At 47.7% G+C, this 18,856-nt stretch overlaps 1 protein-coding gene across 5 annotated transcripts in view; it reads right to left on the reverse strand.

Annotated features, from left to right (window-relative positions):
- Positions 1-18,856, reverse strand: part of LOC128698978 (uncharacterized) — a 254,009-nt gene that overhangs the window by 94,221 nt on the left and 140,932 nt on the right. For all 5 annotated transcript variants that reach the window (XM_070096946.1, XM_070096945.1, XM_070096943.1 and 2 more), the window contains exon 2: positions 6,618-6,746. In XM_070096946.1, coding sequence (XP_069953047.1) covers positions 6,618-6,746 — 129 coding nt within the window. The remainder of the gene's footprint in view (positions 1-6,617; positions 6,747-18,856) is intronic.

An 18,856-nucleotide genomic window follows, 5' to 3' on the forward strand; every position in this document is an offset into this window, starting at 1 on the left:
TGTATGCGCGGAGCTATAGACCGACAAAATATTATCAGTCACGAGAGAGCCTTCACCAAATTCAACTTTAATAACAAAAACGTAAGGAGGGACAAAGTAAACCAATTCCTAAATGACATAAACTGGGAAGATAGACTAAGCAACACGGATCCCACCCTATGTATAGAACAAATTAACTCTGTGGCACTTGAGGTATGCTCATGGCATATTCCCTTAAGGAAAAGGAAGAGAAAATGTAAACTAGAAAGAGAAAGGCGCTCCCTATATAGGCGAAGGCAAAGAATAACAGAGCGGCTACAAGAGGCCAATATATCTGCAATACGTAGGGAGACACTGGTCAGAGAAATAGTAAACATCGAACTAAAGCTAACGGAATCTTACAGGAGTCAAGAAATGCGAGAAGAACTAAAAGCCATAAATGAAATGGAAAGAAACCCAAAGTATTTCTTTTCTTATGCCAAATCAAATTTGAGAACAACATCCAGTATTGGGCCCCTACTTAAACGGGATGGGTCCTACACAGATGATAGCAAGGAAATGAGTGAGCTACTCAAGTCCCAATCTGACTCGGTTTTTAGCGAGCCACTAACCAGATTGAGAGTCGAAGACCTAAATGAATTTTTTATGAGAGACAGAATTTGGTAGACACACACCTATCTGATATTATCCTGACTCCAAATGACTTCGAAAAGGCGATAAATGACATGCCCATGCACTCTGCCCCAGGGCCAGACTCATGGAATTCCGTGTTCATCAAGAACTGCAAGAAGCCCCTATCACGTGCATTTAACATCCTGTGGAGAGGGAGCATGGACACGGGGGTCGTCCCACAGTTACTAAAAACAACAGACATAGCCCCACTCCACAAAGGGGGCAGTAAAGCAATAGCAAAGAACTACAGGCCGATAGCGCTAACGTCCCATATCATAAAAATCTTTGAAAGGGTCCTAAGAAGCAAGATCACTACCCATCTCAATACCCATCAGTTACACAACCCAGGGCAGCATGGGTTTAGAGCAGGTCGCTCCTGTCTGTCCCAACTACTGGACCACTACGACAAACAGAATGCAGATGTAATACACACAGACTTTGCAAAAGCCTTCGACAGGTGTGACCATGGCGTAATAGCGCACAAAATGCGTGATAAAGGAATAACAGGAAAAGTTGGTGGATGGATGTATAATTTCCTAACAAATAGAACACAAAGAGTAGTAGTCAACAGAGTAAAGTCTGAGACGGCTACGGTGAAAAGCTCTGTTACACAAGGCACAGTACTCACCCCCATCTTGTTCCTCATCCTCATATCAGACATAGACAGGGATATAAGCCACAGCGCAGTGTCTTCCCTTGCAGATGACACCCGAATTTGCATGACAGTGTCCTCCATTGAAGACGCTGCAAGACTCCAGGCGGACATCAACCAAATCTTTCAGTGGGCTGCAGAAACCAACATGAAGTTCAATGATGAGAAATTTCAATTACTCCCATATGAAAAACGTGTGGAAATTAAAACTTCATCGGAGTATAAAACAAATTCCAACCACAAAATAGAGCGAAAAACTAATGTCAAAGACCTGGGAGTGATCATGTCGGAGGATCTCACCTTCAAGGACCATAACATTGTATCAATCGCATCTGCTAGAAAAATGTCAGGATGGATAATGAGAACCTTCAAAACAAGAGATGCCAAGCCCATGATGACACTCTTCAGATCGCTTGTTCTATCTAGGCTGGAATATTGCTGCACACACACAGCACCTTTCAAGGCAGGTGAAATTGCTGACCTACAAAATGTACAGAGAACTTTCCCGGCACTCATAACTGCGATAAACCACCTCAATTACTGGGAACGCTTGAAGTTCCTAAACCTGTACCCCCTAGAACGCAGGAGGGAGAGATACCTGATTATATACACCTGGAAAATCCTAGAGGGACTAGTACCAAACTTACACGCGAAAATCACTCCCTAAGAAAGCAAAAGACTCTGCTGACGATGCAACATCCCCCCGATGAAAAGCAGGGGTGCCACTAGCACGATAAGAGACAACACAATAAGTGTCAGGGACCCAAGACTGTTCAACTGCCTCCCAGCATACATCAGGTGGATTACCAACAGACCCCTGACTGTCTTCAAGCAGGCACTGGACAAGCACCTAAAGTCAGTACCTGACCAGCCGGGTTGTGGTTCGTACGTTGGATTACATGCGGCCAGCAGTAACAGCCTGGTTGATCAGGCCCTGATCCACCATTAGGCCTGGTCACAGACCGGGCCGCGGGGGCGTTGACCCCCGGAACTCTCTCCAGGTATACCGCAGGTAGTGGCAGTAGCAGGACAAACATGACGGCAGTGGCAGCATGAGTACACATATAACGGCTGCCTCAGCAGACGCAGACATGACATCTGCAGCAGAAAGAAGACAGCTACATACATAACAGCAGCCTTGAACAGCAGGTGTAAAACATGACGTGAAATACCAATAAATATGAAATAAGGCACATTATTGAGGCGACGTTTCGCCCCAAATGTCTTCTTGGGTCCTGAGGAAGCCATTCCTAGCAAAACATTTCCTCAATAAAAGATCCTAATACCATGCATGTGTCTTATTGCAGCAGCAGCAGCAGCAGCAGCAGCAGCAGCAGCAGCAGCAGCAGGGTAGGCACAAAATGAGCAGCAGGCAACAGTATAGGAGGGAAAGTAGCAGGCAGTATAGGAGTATAGGAGAGGAAGACGTAGGAAGCAGTATAGGAGGGGAAGCAGGCAGGAGTATAAGTGGGGAAGAAGCAGGTAGAAGTATAGGAGGGGAAGAACAAAGCAGCAGTATAAGAGGGGAAGAAGGGAGAAGTATAGGAGGGGAAGAAGCAAGGAGCAGTATGGGAGGGGGAAAAGCAGGCAACAGTATTGGGGGAAAACAAGAAGTATAGGAAGGGAAGAAGCAGACATCAGTATCGGAGGGGAAGAAGCAGGTAGCAGGTAGCAGTATACGAGGGAAAGAAGCAAGTAGCAGTATACTAGGGAAAGAAGCAGGAAGCAGTATACGAGGGGAAGAAGCAAGTAGCATACAGCAGAATAGGATGGAAGAAGCAAGTAGCAGTATGGGAGGGGGAAAAGCAGGCAGCAGCATAAGTGAGGAAGAAGCAGGCAGCAGGCAGGATTACAGAAGGAAAGAATCAGGCAGGGATAGTACAGGAGGGGAAAGAAGCAGGCAGGAGTATAGGAGGGTGAAGGAACAGGCAGGCTTATAGGAGGGGAAAGAAGCAGACAGGATCACAGGAGGGAGAAGAAGCAGGCAGCAGGTAGGATCACAGAAGGGGAAAGAAGCAGGTAGGATCAAAGGAGGGGGTAAGAAGCAGGCAGGAGGTAGGATCACAGAAGGGGAAAGAAGCAGGTAGGATCACTAGAGGGAGAAGCAGGCAGTATCACAGCAAGGCTAAGAAGCAGGCAGGATCACAGGACGGGTAAGAAGTAGGCAGGATCACAGGAGGGGTAAGAAGCAGGTAGGATCACAGGAGGGGTAAGAAGCAGGCAGGATCACAGGACGGGTAAGAAGCAGCCAGGATCACAGGACGGGTAAGAAGCAGGCAGGATCACAGGACGGGTAAGAAGCAGCCAGGATCACAGGACGGGTAAGAAGCAGGGAGGATCACAGGAGGGGTAAGAAGCAGGTAGGATCACAGGAGGGTTAAGAAACAGGCAGGATCACAGGACAGGTAAGAAGCAGGCAGGATCACAGGAGGGGTAAGAAGCAGGCAGGATCACAGGAGGGGTAAGAAGCAGGCAGGATCACAGAGGGGTAAGAAGCAGGCAGAATCACAGGAGGGGTAAGAAGCAGGCAGGATCACAGGAGGGGTAAGAAGCAGGCAGGATCACAGGAGGGGTAAGAAGCAGGCAGAATCACAGGAGGGGTAAGAAGCAGGCAGGATCACAGGAGGGGTAAGAAGCAGGCAGGATCACAGGAGGGGTAAGAAGCAGGCAGGATCACAGGAGGGGTAGGAAGCAGGCAGGATCACAGGAGGGGTAAGAAGCAGGCAGAATCACAGGAGGGGTAAGAAGCAGGCAGGATCACAGGAGGGGTAAGAAGCAGGCAGGATCACAGGAGGGGTAAGAAGCAGGTAGGATCACAGGAGGGGTAAGAAGCAGGCAGGATCACAGGACGGGTAAGAAGCAGGCAGGATCACAGGAGGGGTAAGAAGCAGGTAGGATCACAGGAGGGGTAAGAAGCAGGCAGGATCACAGGACGGGTAAGAAGCAGGCAGGATCACAGGAGGGGTAAGAAGCAGGCAGGATCACAGGAGGGGTAAGAAGCAGGCAGGATCACAGGAGGGGTAAGAAGCAGGCAGGATCACAGGAGGGGTAAGAAGCAGGCAGGATCACTTGAGGGAGAAGAAGCAGGCAGGATCACAGGAGGGGTAAGAAGCGGGCAGGATCACAGGAGGGGTAAGAAGCAGGCAGGATCACAGGAGGGGTAAGAAGCAGGCAGGATCACTTGAGGGAGAAGCAGGCAGGATCACAGGAGGGGTAAGGAGCAGGCAGGATCACAGGAGGGGTAAGGAGCAGGCAGGATCACAGGAGGGGTAAGAAGCAGGCAGGATCACAGGAGGGGTAAGAAGCAGGCAGGATCACAGGAGGGGTAAGAAGCAGGCAGGATCACTTGAGGGAGAAGAAGCAGGCAGGATCACAGGAGGGGTAAGAAGCGGGCAGGATCACTTGAGGGAGAAGCAGGCAGGATCACAGGAGGGGTAAGGAGCAGGCAGGATCACAGGAGGGGTAAGGAGCAGGCAGGATCACAGGAGGGGTAAGAAGCAGGCAGGATCACAGGAGGGGTAAGAACCAGGCAGGATCACTTGAGGGAGAAGCAGGCAGGATCACAGGAGGGGTAAAAAGCAGGCAGGATCACTTGAGGGAGAAGAAGCAGGCAGGATCACAGGAGGGGTAAGAAGCGGGCAGGATCACAGGAGAGGTAAGAAGCAGGCAGGATCACAGAAAGGGTAAGAAGCAGGTAGGATCACAGGAGGGGTAAGAAGCAGGCACGATCACAGGAGGGGTAAGAAACAGGCAGGATCGCAGGAGGGGTAAGAAGCAGGCAGGATCACAGGAGGGGTAAGAAGCAGGCAAGATCACAGGAGGGGTAAGAAGCAGGCAGGATCGCAGGAGGGGTAAGAAGCAGGCAGGATCACAGGAGGGGTAAGAAGCAGGCAGGATCACAGGAGGGGTAAGAAGCAGGCAGGATCACAGGAGGGGTAAGAAGCAGGCAGGATCACAGGAGGGGTAAGAAGCAGGCAGGATCACAGGAGGGGTAAGAAGCATGCAGAATCACAGGAGGGGTAAGAAGCAGGAAGGATCACAGGAGGGGTAAGAAGCAGGCAGGATCACAGGAGGGGTAAGAACCAGGCAGGATCACTTGAGGGAGAAGCAGGCAGGATCACAGGAGGGGTAAAAAGCAGGCAGGATCACTTGAGGGAGAAGAAGCAGGCAGGATCACAGGAGGGGTAAGAAGCGGGCAGGATCACAGGAGAGGTAAGAAGCAGGCAGGATCACAGGAGGGGTAAGAAGCAGGCAGGATCACAGGAGGGGTAAGAAGCAGGCAGGATCACAGGAGGGGTAAGAAGCAGGCAGGATCACAGGAGGGATAAGAACCAGGCAGGATCACTTGAGGGAGAAGCAGGCAGGATCACAGGAAGGGTAAAAAGCAGGCAGGATCACTTGAGGGAGAAGAAGCAGGCAGGATCACAGGAGGGGTAAGAAGCGGGCAGGATCACAGGAGAGGTAAGAAGCAGGCAGGATCACAGGAGGGGTAAGAAGCAGGCAGGATCACAGGAGGGGTAAGAAGCAGGCAGGATCACAGGAGGGGTAAGAAGCAGGCAGGATCGCAGGAGGGGTAAGAAGCAGGCAGGATCACATGAGGGGTAAGAAGCAGGCAGGATCACAGGAGGGGTAAGAAGCAGGCAGGATCACAGAAGGGGTAAGAAGCAGGCAGGATCACAGGAGGGGTAAGAAGCAGGCAGGATCGCAGGAGGGGTAAGAAGCAGGCAGGATCACAGAAGGGGTAAGAAGCAGGCAGGATCACAGGAGGGGTAAGAAGCAGGCAGGATCGCAGGAGGGGTAAGAAGCAGGCAGGATCACAGGAGGGGTAAGAAGCAGGCAGGATCACAGGAGGGGTAAGAAGCAGGCAGGATCGCAGGAGGGGTAAGAAGCAGGCAGGATCACATGAGGGGTAAGAAGCAGGCAGGATCACAGGAGGGGTAAGAAGCAGGCAGGATCACAGGAGGGGTAAGAAGCAGGCAGGATCACAGGAGGGGTAAGAAGCAGGCAGGATCGCAGGAGGTGTAAGAAGCAGGCAGGGTCACAGGAGGGGTAAGAAGCAGGCAGGATCACAGGAGGGGTAAGAAGCAGGTAGGATCACAGGAGGGGTAAGAAGCAAGCAAGATCACAGGAGGGGTAAGGAGCAGGCAGGATCACAGGAGGGGTAAGAAGCAGGTAGGGTCACAGGAGGGGTAAGAAGCAGGCAGGATCACAGGAGGGGTAAGAAGCAGGCAGGATCACAGGAGGGGTAAGAAGCAGGCAGGATCACAGGAGGGGTAAGACACGGGCAAACAAAAGTGACTGTAAGTATACTCACGCTTCACGCAGTACCGATTGTCAATGACGACAGGATGATAGCGGTCACACTTGCAGGTCTTGTTGTCACAGGTGGTGTGGGTCCCCGGGCCACACTGATCCTCGCAGAGGTCGCCTAGTCCACCAGTACCTGCACCAGTGTACTTGGTTGGTTAACTGGGTTTAAAGCCTATCACATTTTCAAATTTCATTAAAAAACATAGCGCATAACATGGCTATCATACCATCAGTCAACAATATTTTAATCCTTAAAACATAGACTAAAATATATATATATATATATATATATATTATATATATATATATATATATTATATATTATATATATATATTATATATATACATATATATATAATATATATATATATATATATATATATTATTATCACACCGGCCGATTCCCACCAAGGCAGGGTGGCCCGAAAAAGAAAAACTTTCACCATCATTCACTCCATCACTGTCTTGCCAGAAGGGTGCTTTACACTACAGTTTTTAAACTGCAACATTAACACCCCTCCTTCAGAGTGCAGGCACTGTACTTCCCATCTCCAGGACTCAAGTCCGGCCTGCCGGTTTCCCTGAATCCCTTCATAAATGTTACTTTGCTCACACTCCAACAGCACGTCAAGTATTAAAAACCATTTGTCTCCATTCACTCCTATCAAACACGCTCACGCATGCCTGCTGGAAGTCCAAGCCCCTCGCACACAAAACCTCCTTTACCCCCTCCCTCCAACCCTTCCTAGGCCGACCCCTACCCCGCCTTCCTTCCACTACAGACTGATACACTCTTGAAGTCATTCTGTTTCGCTCCATTCTCTCTACATGTCCGAACCACCTCAACAACCCTTCCTCAGCCCTCTGGACAACAGTTTTGGTAATCCCGCACCTCCTCCTAACTTCCAAACTACGAATTCTCTGCATTATATTCACACCACACATTGCCCTCAGACATGACATCTCCACTGCCTCCAGCCTTCTCCTCGCTGCAACATTCATCACCCACGCTTCACACCCATATAAGAGCGTTGGTAAAACTATACTCTCATACATTCCCCTCTTTGCCTCCAAGGACAAAGTTCTTTGTCTCCACAGACTCCTAAGTGCACCACTCACTCTTTTTCCCTCATCAATTCTATGATTCACCTCATCTTTCATAGACCCATCCGCTGACACGTCCACTCCCAAATATCTGAATACGTTCACCTCCTCCATACTCTCTCCCTCCAATCTGATATTCAATCTTTCATCACCTAATCTTTTTGTTATCCTCATAACCTTACTCTTTCCTGTATTCACCTTTAATTTTCTTCTTTTGCACACCCTACCAAATTCATCCACCAATCTCTGCAACTTCTCTTCAGAATCTCCCAAGAGCACAGTGTCATCAGCAAAGAGCAGCTGTGACAACTCCCACTTTGTGTGTGATTCTTTATCTTTTAACTCCACGCCTCTTGCCAAGACCCTCGCATTTACTTCTCTTACAACCCCATCTATAAATATATTAAACAACCACGGTGACATCACACATCCTTGTCTAAGGCCTACTTTTACTGGGAAAAAATTTCCCTCTTTCCTACATACTCTAACTTGAGCCTCACTATCCTCGTAAAAACTCTTCACTGCTTTCAGTAACCTACCTCCTACACCATACACTTGCAACATCTGCCACATTGCCCCCCTATCCACCCTGTCATACGCCTTTTCCAAATCCATAAATGCCACAAAGACCTCTTTAGCCTTATCTAAATACTGTTCACTTATATGTTTCACTGTAAACACCTGGTCCACACACCCCCTACCTTTCCTAAAGCCTCCTTGTTCATCTGCTATCCTATTCTCCGTCTTACTCTTAATTCTTTCAATTATAACTCTACCATACACTTTACCAGGTACACTCAACAGACTTATCCCCCTATAATTTTTGCACTCTCTTTTATCCCCTTTGCCTTTATACAAAGGAACTATGCATGCTCTCTGCCAATCCCTAGGTACCTTACCCTCTTCCATACATTTATTAAATAATTGCACCAACCACTCCAAAACTATATCCCCACCTGCTTTTAACATTTCTATCTTTATCCCATCAATCCCGGCTGCCTTACCCCCTTTCATTTTACCTACTGCCTCACGAACTTCCCCCACACTCACAACTGGCTCTTCCTCACTCCTACAAGATGTTATTCCTCCTTGCCCTATACACGAAATCACAGCTTCCCTATCTTCATCAACATTTAACAATTCCTCAAAATATTCCTTCCATCTTCCCAATACCTCTACCTCTCCATTTAATAACTCTCCTCTCCTATTTTTAACTGACAAATCCATTTGTTCTCTAGGCTTTCTTAACTTGTTAATCTCACTCCAAAACTTTTTCTTATTTTCAACAAAATTTGTTGATAACATCTCACCCACTCTCTCATTTGCTCTCTTTTTACATTGCTTCACCACTCTCTTAACTTCTCTCTTTTTCTCCATATATTCTTCCCTCCTTGCATCACTTCTACTTTGTAAAAACTTCTCATATGCTAACTTTTTCTCCCTTACTACTCTCTTTACATCATCATTCCACCAATCGCTCCTCTTCCCTCCTGCACCCACTTTCCTGTAACCACAAACTTCTGCTGAACACTCTAACACTACATTTTTAAACCTACCCCATACCTCTTCGACCCCATTGCCTATGCTCTCATTAGCCCATCTATCCTCCAATAGCTGTTTATATCTTACCCTAACTGCCTCCTCTTTTAGTTTATAAACCTTCACCTCTCTCTTCCCTGATGCTTCTATTCTCCTTGTATCCCATCTACCTTTTACTCTCAGTGTAGCTACAACTAGAAAATGATCTGATATATCTGTGGCCCCTCTATAAACATGTACATCCTGAAGTCTACTCAACAGTCTTTTATCTACCAATACATAATCCAACAAACTACTATATATATATATATATATATATATATATATATATATATATATATATATATATATATATATATATATATATATAATATATATATATATATATATATATATATATATATATATATATATATATATATATTTTATATTTATATAGAAAAAGCATATGACAGAGTGGATAGAGGAGCAATGTGGCAGATGTTGCAAGTATATGGAACAGGTGGTAAGTTACTAAATGCTGTAAAGAGCTTTTATGAGGATAGTGAGGCTCAGGCTAGGGTGTGTAGAAGAGAGGGAGAATACTTCCCGGTAAAAGTAGGTCTTAGACAGGGATGTGTAATGTCACCATGGTTGTTTAATATATTTATAGATGGGGTTGTAAAAGAAGTAAATGCTAGGGTGTTCGGGAGAGGGGTGGGATTAAATTATGGGGAATCAAATACAAAAATGGGAATTGACACAGTTGCTTTTTGCTGATGATACTGTGCTTATGGGAGATTCTCAAGAAAAATTGCAAAGGTTAGTGGATGAGTTTGGGAGTGTGTGTAAAGGTAGAAAGTTGAAAGTGAACATAGAAAAAAGTAAGGTGATGAGGGTATCAAATGATTTAGATAAAAAAAATATTGGATATCAAATTGGGGAGGAGGAGTATGGAAGAAGTGAATGTTTTCAGATACTTGGGAGCTGACGTGTCGGCGGATGGATTTATGAAGGATGAGGTTAATCATAGAATTGATGAGGAAAAAAAGGCGAGTGGTGCGTTGAGGTATATGTGGAGACAAAAAACGTTAACTATGGAGGCAAAGAAGGGAATGTATGAAAGTACAGTAGTACCAACAATCTTATATGGGTGTGAAGCTTGGGTTGTGAATGCAGCAGCGAGGAGGTGGTTGGAGGCAGTGGAGATGTCCTGTCTAAGGGCAATGTGTTGTGTAAATATTATGCAGAAAATTCGGAGTGTGGAAATTAGGAGAAGGTGTGGAGTTAATAAAAGTATTAGTCAGAGGGCTGAAGAGGGGTTGCTGAGGTGGTTTGGTCATTTAGAGAGAATGAATCAAAGTAGAATGACATGGAGAGCATTTAAATCTGTAGGGGAAGGAAGGCGGGGCAGAGGGTCGTCCTCGAAAAGGTTGGAAGGAGGGGGTGAGGGAGATTTTGTGGGCGAAGGGCTTGGACTTCCAGCAGGCGTGCATGAGCATGTGTTCGATAGGAGTGAATGGAGACGGAATGGTATTTGGGACCTGACGATCTGCTGGAGTGTGAGCAGGGTAATATTTAGTGAAGGGATTCAGGGAAACCGGTTAATTTTATATAGCCGGACTTGAGTCCTGGAAATGAGAAGTACAATGCCTGCACTCTAAAGGATGGGTTCGGGATATTGGCAGTTTGGAGGGATATGTTGTGTATCTTTATACGTATATGCTTCTAAACTGTTGTATTCTGAGCACCTCTGCAAAAACTGTGATTATGTGTGAGTGTGGTGAAAGTGTTGAATGATGAAGAAAGTATTTTCTTTTTGGGGGATTTTCTTTCTTGGGTCACCCTGCCTCGGTGGGAGAGGCCGACTTGTTAAATATATATATATATATATATATATATATATATATATATATATATATATATATATATATATATATATATATATATATATATATATATATATATATATATATATATATATATAAAACACGAGAAAACAAGGAAAAAATAGTAATCAGCGGTTTTGGAGTACTTGAAGGTTAGTTGATGGTGGTGGTGGTGGTGGTAATACCAGGTAGAAGGTTGATGGTGATGTTGGTGGTGTTAAGGACAGGTAGTAGGTTGATGGTGGTGGTGGTGGTGTTAAGGCCAGGTAGTAGGTTGATGGTGATGGTGGTGGTGGTAAGACCAGGTAGAAGGTTGATGGTGATGGTGGTGGTGTTAAGGCCAGGTAGTAGGTTGATGGTGATGGTGGTGGTGGTGGTGGTAAGGCCAGGTAGTAGGTTGATGGTGATGGTGGTGGTGTTAAGGCCAGGTAGTAGGTTGATGGTGGTGGTGGTAAGGCCAGGTAGTAGGTTGATGGTGATGGTGGTGGTGTTAAGGCCAGGTAGTAGGTTGATGGTGATGGTGGTGGTGGTGGTGGTAAGGCCAGGTAGTAGGTTGATGGTGATGGTGGTAAGGCCAGGTAGAAGGTTGATGGTGATGGTGGTGGTGGTAAGGCCAGGTAGTAGGTTGATGGTGATGGTGGTGGTGGTAAGGCCAGGTAGTAGGTTGATGGTGATGGTGGTGGTGGTAAGACCAGGTAGTAGGTTGATGGTGGTGGTGGTAAGGCCAGGTAGTAGGTTGATGGTGGTGGTGGTGGTAAGGCCAGGTAGTAGGTTGATGGTGGTGGTGGTGGTGGTAAGGCCACGTAGTAGGTTGATGGTGGTGGTGGTGGTAAGGCCACGTAGTAGGTTGATGGTGGTGGTGGTAAGGCCAGGTAGTAGGTTGATGGTGGTGGTGGTAAGGCCAGGTAGTAGGTTGATGGTGATGCTGGTGGTGTTAAGGCCAGGTAGTAGGTTGATGGTGATGGTGGTGGTGGTAAGGCCAGGTAGTAGGTTGATGGTGATGGTGGTGGTGGTAAGGCCAGGTAGTAGGTTGATGGTGATGGTGATGGTGGTGGTGGTAAGGCCAGGTAGTAGGTTGATGGTGATGGTGGTGGTGGTAAGGCCAGGTAGTAGGTTGATGGTGATGGTGGTGGTGGTAAGGCCAGGTAGTAGGTTAATGGTGATAGTGGTGGTGGTGGTGGTAAGGGCAGGTAGTAGGTTGATGGTGATGGTGGTGGTGGTAAGGCCAGGTAGTAGGTTGATGGTGATGGTGGTGGTGGTAAGGCCAGGTAGTAGTTTGATGATGGTGGTGGTGGTGGTGGTGGTAAGGCCAGGTAGTAGGTTGATGGTGATGGTGGTGGTGGTAAGGCCAGGTAGTAGGTTGATGGTGATGGTGGTGGTGGTAAGGCCAGGTAGTAGGTTGATGGTGATGGTGGTAAGGCCAGGTAGTAGGTTGATGGTGATGGTGGTAAGGCCAGGTAGTAGGTTGATGGTGATGGTGATGGTGGTGGTGGTAAGACCAGGTAGTAGGTTGATGGTGATGGTGGTGGTGGTAAGGCCAGGTAGTAGGTTGATGGTGATGGTGGTAAGGCCAGGTAGTAGGTTGATGGTGATGGTGATCGTGGTGGTGGTAAGGCCAGGTAGTAGGTTGATGGTGATGGTGGTGGTGGTAAGGCCAGGTAGTAGGTTGATGGTGATGGTGATGGTGGTGTTGGTAATGCCAGGTGGTAGGTTCATGGTGATGGTGATGGTGGTGGTGGTAAGGCCAGGTAGTAGGTTGATGGTGATGGTGATGGTGGTGGTGGTAAGGCCAGGTAGTAGGTTCATGGTGATGGTGGTGGTGGTAAGGCCAGGTAGTAGGTTGATGGTGATGATGGTGGTGGTGGTGGTGGTGGTGGTGGTGGTAAGGCCAGGTAGTAGGTTGATGGTGATGGTGATGGTGGTGGTGGTAAGGCCAGGTAGTAGGTTGATGGTGATGGTGATGGTGGTGGTGGTAAGGCCTGGTAGTAGGTTGATGGTGATGGTGGTGGTGGTAAGGCCAGGTAGTAGGTTGATGGTGATGGTGGTAAGGCCAGGTAGTAGGTTGATGGTGATGGTGATAAGACCAGGTAGTAGGTTGATGGTGGTGGTGGTGGTAAGGCCAGGTAGTAGTAGGTTGATGGTGATGGTGGTGGTGGTGGTGGTAAGGCCAGGTAGTAGGCTGATGGTGGTGGTGGTGGTGGTAAGGCCAGGTAGTAGGTTGGTGGTGATGGTGGTGGTGGTGGTAAGGCCAGGTAGTAGGTTGATGGTGATGGTGATGGTGGTGGTGGTAAGGCCAGGTAGTAGGTTGATGGTGATGGTGGTGGTGGTGGTAAGGCCAGGTAGTAGGTTGATGGTGATGGTGCTGGTGGTGGTGGTAAGGCCATGTAGTAGGTTGATGGTGATGGTGATGGTGGTGGTGGTAAGGCCAGGTAGTAGGTTCATGGTGATGGTGATGGTGATGGTGGTGGTGGTAAGGCCAGGTAGTAGGTTGATGGTGGTGGTGGTGGAGGTGGTGGTAAGGCCAGGTAGTAGGTTGATGGTGATGGTGATGGTGGTGGTGGTAAGGCCAGGTAGTAGGTTGATGGTGATGGTGATGGTGGTGGTGGTAAAGCCAGGTAGTAGGTTGATGGTGATGGTGGTAAGGCCAGGTAGTAGGTTGATGGTGATGGTGGTAAGGCCAGGTAGTAGGTTGATGGTGATGGTGGTAAGACCAGGTAGTAGGTTGATGGTGGTGGTGGTGGTGGTAAGGCCAGGTAGTAGGTTGATGGTGATTGTGATGGTGGTGGTGGTAAGGCCAGGTAGTAGGCTGATGGTGGTGGTGGTGGTGGTGGTAAGGCCAGGTAGTAGGTTGGTGGTGGTGGTGGTGGTGGTCAGGCCAGGTAGTAGGTTGATGGTGGTGGTGGTAAGGCCAGGTAGTAGGTTGATGGTGGTGGTAGTGGTGGTGGTGGTGGTAAGGCCAGGTAGTAGGTTGATGGTGGTGGTGGTAAGGCCAGGTAGTAGGTTGATGGTGGTGGTGGTGGTGGTGAGGCCAGGTAGTAGGTTGATGGTGGTGGTGGTGGTGGTAAGGCCAGGTAGTAGGTTGATGGTGGTGGTGGTAAGGCCAGGTAGTAGGTTGATGGTGGTGGTGGTGGTAAGGCCAGGTAGTAGGCTGGTGGTGGTGGTGGTAAGGCCAGGTAGTAGGCTGGTGGTTGTGGTGGTGGTTGTAAGGCCAGGTAGTAGGCTGGTGGTGGTAAGGCCAGGTAGTAGGCTGGTGGTGGTAAGGCCAGGTAGTAGGCTGGTGGTGGTGGTGGTAAGGCCAGGTAGTAGGCTGGTGGTGGTGGTGGTAAGGCCAGGTAGTAGGCTGGTGGTGGTGGTGGTAAGGCCAGATAGTAGGCTGGTGGTGGTGGTGGTAAGGCCAGGTAGTAGGATGGTAGTGGTGGTGGTGGTGGTAAGGCCAGGTAGTAGGCTGGTGGTGGCTTGTGGTGGTGGTGGTAAGGCCAGGTAATAGGCTGGTGGTTGTGGTGGTGGTTGTAAGACCAGGTAGTAGGCTGGTGGTGGTAAGGCCAGGTAGTATGCTGGTGGTGGTGGTGGTAAGGCCAGGTAGTAGGCTGGTGGTGGTGGTAAGGCCAGATAGTAGGCTGGTGGTGGTGGTGGTGGTGGTGGTAAGGCCAGGTAGTAGGATGGTGGTGGTGGTGGTGGTAAGGCCAGGTAGTAGGCTGGTGGTGGTGGTGGTGGTGATAAGGCCAGGTAGTAGGCTTGTGGTGGTGGTGGTGGTGGTGGTAAGGCCAGGTAGTAGGCCGGTGGTGGTTGTGGTAAGGCCAGGTAGTAGGCTGGTGGTGGTGGTGGTGGTGGTAAGGCCAGGTAGTAGGCTGGTGGTGGTTGTGGTAAGGCCAGGTAGTAGGCTGGTGGTGGTGGTGGTAAGGCCAGGTAGTAGGCTTGTCGTGGTGGTGGTAAGGCCAGGTAGTAGGCTGGTGGTGGTGGTGGTGGTAAGGCCAGGTAGTAGGCTGGTGGTGGTGGTGGTAAGGCCAGGTAGTAGGGTGGTGGTGGTGGTTGTGGTAAGGCCAGGTAGTAGGCTGGTGGTGGTGGTGGTAAGGCCAGGTAGTAGGCTGGTGGTGGTGGTGGTAAGGCCAGGTAGTAGGCTGGTGGTGGTGGTGGTGGTAAGGCCAGGTAGTAGGCTGGTGGTGGTGGTGGTAAGGCCAGGTAGTAGGCTGGTGGTGGTGGTGGTGGTAAGGCCAGGTAGTAGGCTGGTGGTGGTGGTGGTGGTAAGGCCAGGTAGTAGGCTGGTGGTGGTGGTGGTAAGGCCAGGTAGTAGGCTGGTGGTGGTAAGGCCAGGTAGTAGGCTGGTGGTGGTGGTGGTAAGGCCAGGTAGTAGGCTGGTGGTGGTGGTGGTAAGGCCAGGTAGTAGGCTGGTGGTAGGAAAAATAGATAAGGAAATTAAGGTGGTGTGATCCATCACCACCACTTCCCCCCACATCCCTGTCTCTATCCCCCACCTGACCAAGTGAGGTGCCACACCCTCCCCCTCTTAACACACTACCATACTTAAACTTCCCCACCCCTGACCTTTTCCCCTCCTCACCCTCTCTCACTCTTCCTTAACTTCCAAACTCCCCCCCCCCCTGACCTTTCTTTCACCCTGGGCTTCACCTTCTATATAATGTTCTAGCACCAGAAGACGACAATCCTGAGTGCTTCTTCAAGTTTCCATCCGCTCCTGGAGTATACCTGGAGAGGGTTTCGGGGGTCAACGCCCCTGCGGCCCGGTATGAGACCAGGCCTCGTGGTGGATCAGGGTTTGATCAACCAGGCTGTTACTGCTGGCCGCACGCAAACTGACGAACCAAAGCCCGGCTGGTCAGGTACTGACTTTATGTGCCTGTCCAGTGCCTTCTTGAAGACAGCCAGGGGCGTCTTCAAGATTAATATAATAAACACATAAAACAAATTTCAAGAACCCGAATGGAAATAAATCAATCTGATTTTTGGGGGTTATCCAAGGTAATCTACATATATGCCGCTATGTATGATAATTTATCTAACTGCATTTATGGGTACATGTACCTGAATAATCTTACCTACTAAATTTATTTACCAAGATTATAAATATGTACATTGTAAGAGATTATATTATTTATGTAATGGAGTTCTGGCGCTTGTGGTAGAAACAAACACAGTACACAGCTTCCAGAATAAGTACTATGAGGCCCAGGAGGCCAGAAATGCGAGATGACAATCAAATTATTCAGAGAGATGGAGCCAAGAACTGAGTGTCGACCCCCACCAACTCGGTGAGTACCTCTTACCTTTGTTACTGTCCCTTCATTGTAAACATTATTGTTTTAATAATAAAGAGTTGTTCACTTTGATCATTGTACTTGATAATCTTATCTTGCACACCAGTGACCTGTTAAGATAATGAAATAATCTAAACATAATCTACTGTTATTTTTTGCGTGTATAATCTTAAACCTGTAATGCATTGCAAAACTATGTATGGACTTTTACTTGTAAGACTCAGACCTACAGTTTCCAGTGTGATAATCGCCTGTAGTCGACTGAAGAAGCCTGCTGCGCAGGTGAACAGTTTCTACAATAAAAACAGCAAAGTGTTGGACATGTCTTACTCATCAACTTGTCAGCATTACACAAATAACCTGCACATTTCAGTCCGACTTTGACCATTTACAAGTCACATTAACACATGAGAGTGCGGGAGCCAGTATATTGGATAGGGGGGACAGGGACAGAACAAAGAGAGGGGGAAAAAAGAAAGAGGTGGAGAAGTAGTGGTAGAGGTAATGATGGTAGTGGAAGTAGTAGTAGAAAGTAGGGAGGAGTAGTTTTAGTGGCACAAGAGACAGAAAGGAGAGTAGAGGTAGGCGTCGTGATAAGCTTCTCTCTCCAATGTGCGGGTTATTTGTGTACTGTTCCAGTCACGATCTTCTGTCTTTTTGTTCTTTTCAGTACTGTAAATCATTTACAATATGTCATCACATCTGTTAATCAATCAGTTTCTCTCTTACACAACTATATCTTTCTGAATAATAAACTTATATGTGGTTTTATATGCTGCTTTAATTGTCCTGCCTCTACTCTTGTTCCTTGAGATCACATCCCACCACAACTTACCACAAGCTCACTCACCATTACCAGTACTACCACAATCATCATTAACACTACCACAATCATCATTAACACTACTAAGAGAATCTTCTGATTTTCTAGCCTTCATGTACACATTTAGATAATGCATCAAAGTACTTAATGTATATAGAAGTAAAGAGATCTGTTCAGTTGATACTCTAATTTTGAAAGGGGCGGAGGGGTAAGCCAGCGGAAGGCCTCGGTCAGATGACCAAAATCTCCAGCGGCGGGTCATCATATGACTAAGACCCGCGTCAGGAAACACTTGTTCTGTTTCCTGACAAACCTTACCTAACTTAAGCCTTCTGCTATATGTCCTTAACATGTACAACAACCAACACCCCTACAACCCTTACCACCACAATAGCCAACCATCATCAAAACACCTACCACCACCATCACAATTACCACTTCCGTCAACACGAATACTACCACCGTACACTACCACCACAACAACCAACACCATCAACACACCTACCACCACCAGCGCCAGTGCAAGTGGTGGGTTATTTCTGGGGATGGTACTGGGAGGTCGGCTTTATTTATGGAAGTGTCCCGTCAATGTTTGCTTTATAATGATCAGCTGGTGTTTTATTATTACCCCACCTGCCAGAGCCCTGTTTTATTGTAGCACAGTAATAAAAGCAGAGCTAGGTGACACACACACACACACACACACACACACACACACACACACACACACACACACACACACACACACAGAGAGAGAGAGAGAGAGAGAGAGAGAGAGAGAGAGAGAGAGAGAGAGAGAGAGAGAGAGAGAGAGAGAGAGAGAGAGAGAGAGAGAGAGAGAGAGTCCACCTGGTCAAGCAGGTGCGGAAGCTGGAAAAGTCAAAAGGTTTGCAACGAGTCTGGTCCTGGAACTGGAAAGAATTCACTGTGAGGAGATATGCAAGAAAGTGAACCTGATGACTTTGGTGGAGAGAAAATCAAAAAGAGATATGATAACATACAAAATTTTAAAGAGAACTGGATAGGGCAGACAGAGATAAACTGAATTAAGAGGACCACAATAATGGGGACACAGGACACCTAAAATAGTGAGATATTCCTATGTGACACTGGTCAACTTTAGCCTTTAGATACAAGAATGGGGAAATACTGAACATGTGTTCATAAATTTGATCACACTTGAAATATGCAGCTATGGTACGTAGTCCACATTTTAAAAACATGTTGCTCAAAGTTCTATGATTGCCAAAACTATCCGATATGAAAGAATGAGACACTTGTGCAATATCTGGTAATCTCAGTGGCTTCTTTAGTCCAATACAGAGAAAAATGTTGAAAGACGAGAAGTATAATGAGGTAATCAGTCCCTCAGCCACGAGTGAAATTGTTCAGTTAATCAGCCTTGAGAAAAGTACAGCTTCTGCTCAGAGAAGTGGCTTATATTTTGCAGTCAGATGTCTAGAAGCACGAGGAGGCGGAGTCGCCAGTGGACAAATCAACTAGTACACGCTTAACTGTGGTTGCAGGGGTCGAGTCATAGCTCCCAGCCCCGCCGTGTAAGTACGTGTTAGATGTCTCCTTACTGGCTCAGAGGAGGATTACAAGACACACGAAAACGACATGTAAGATTATCAAA

Source organism: Cherax quadricarinatus, chromosome 55, assembly GCF_038502225.1.
Source record: "Cherax quadricarinatus isolate ZL_2023a chromosome 55, ASM3850222v1, whole genome shotgun sequence".
Lineage (NCBI taxonomy): Eukaryota > Metazoa > Arthropoda > Malacostraca > Decapoda > Parastacidae > Cherax > Cherax quadricarinatus.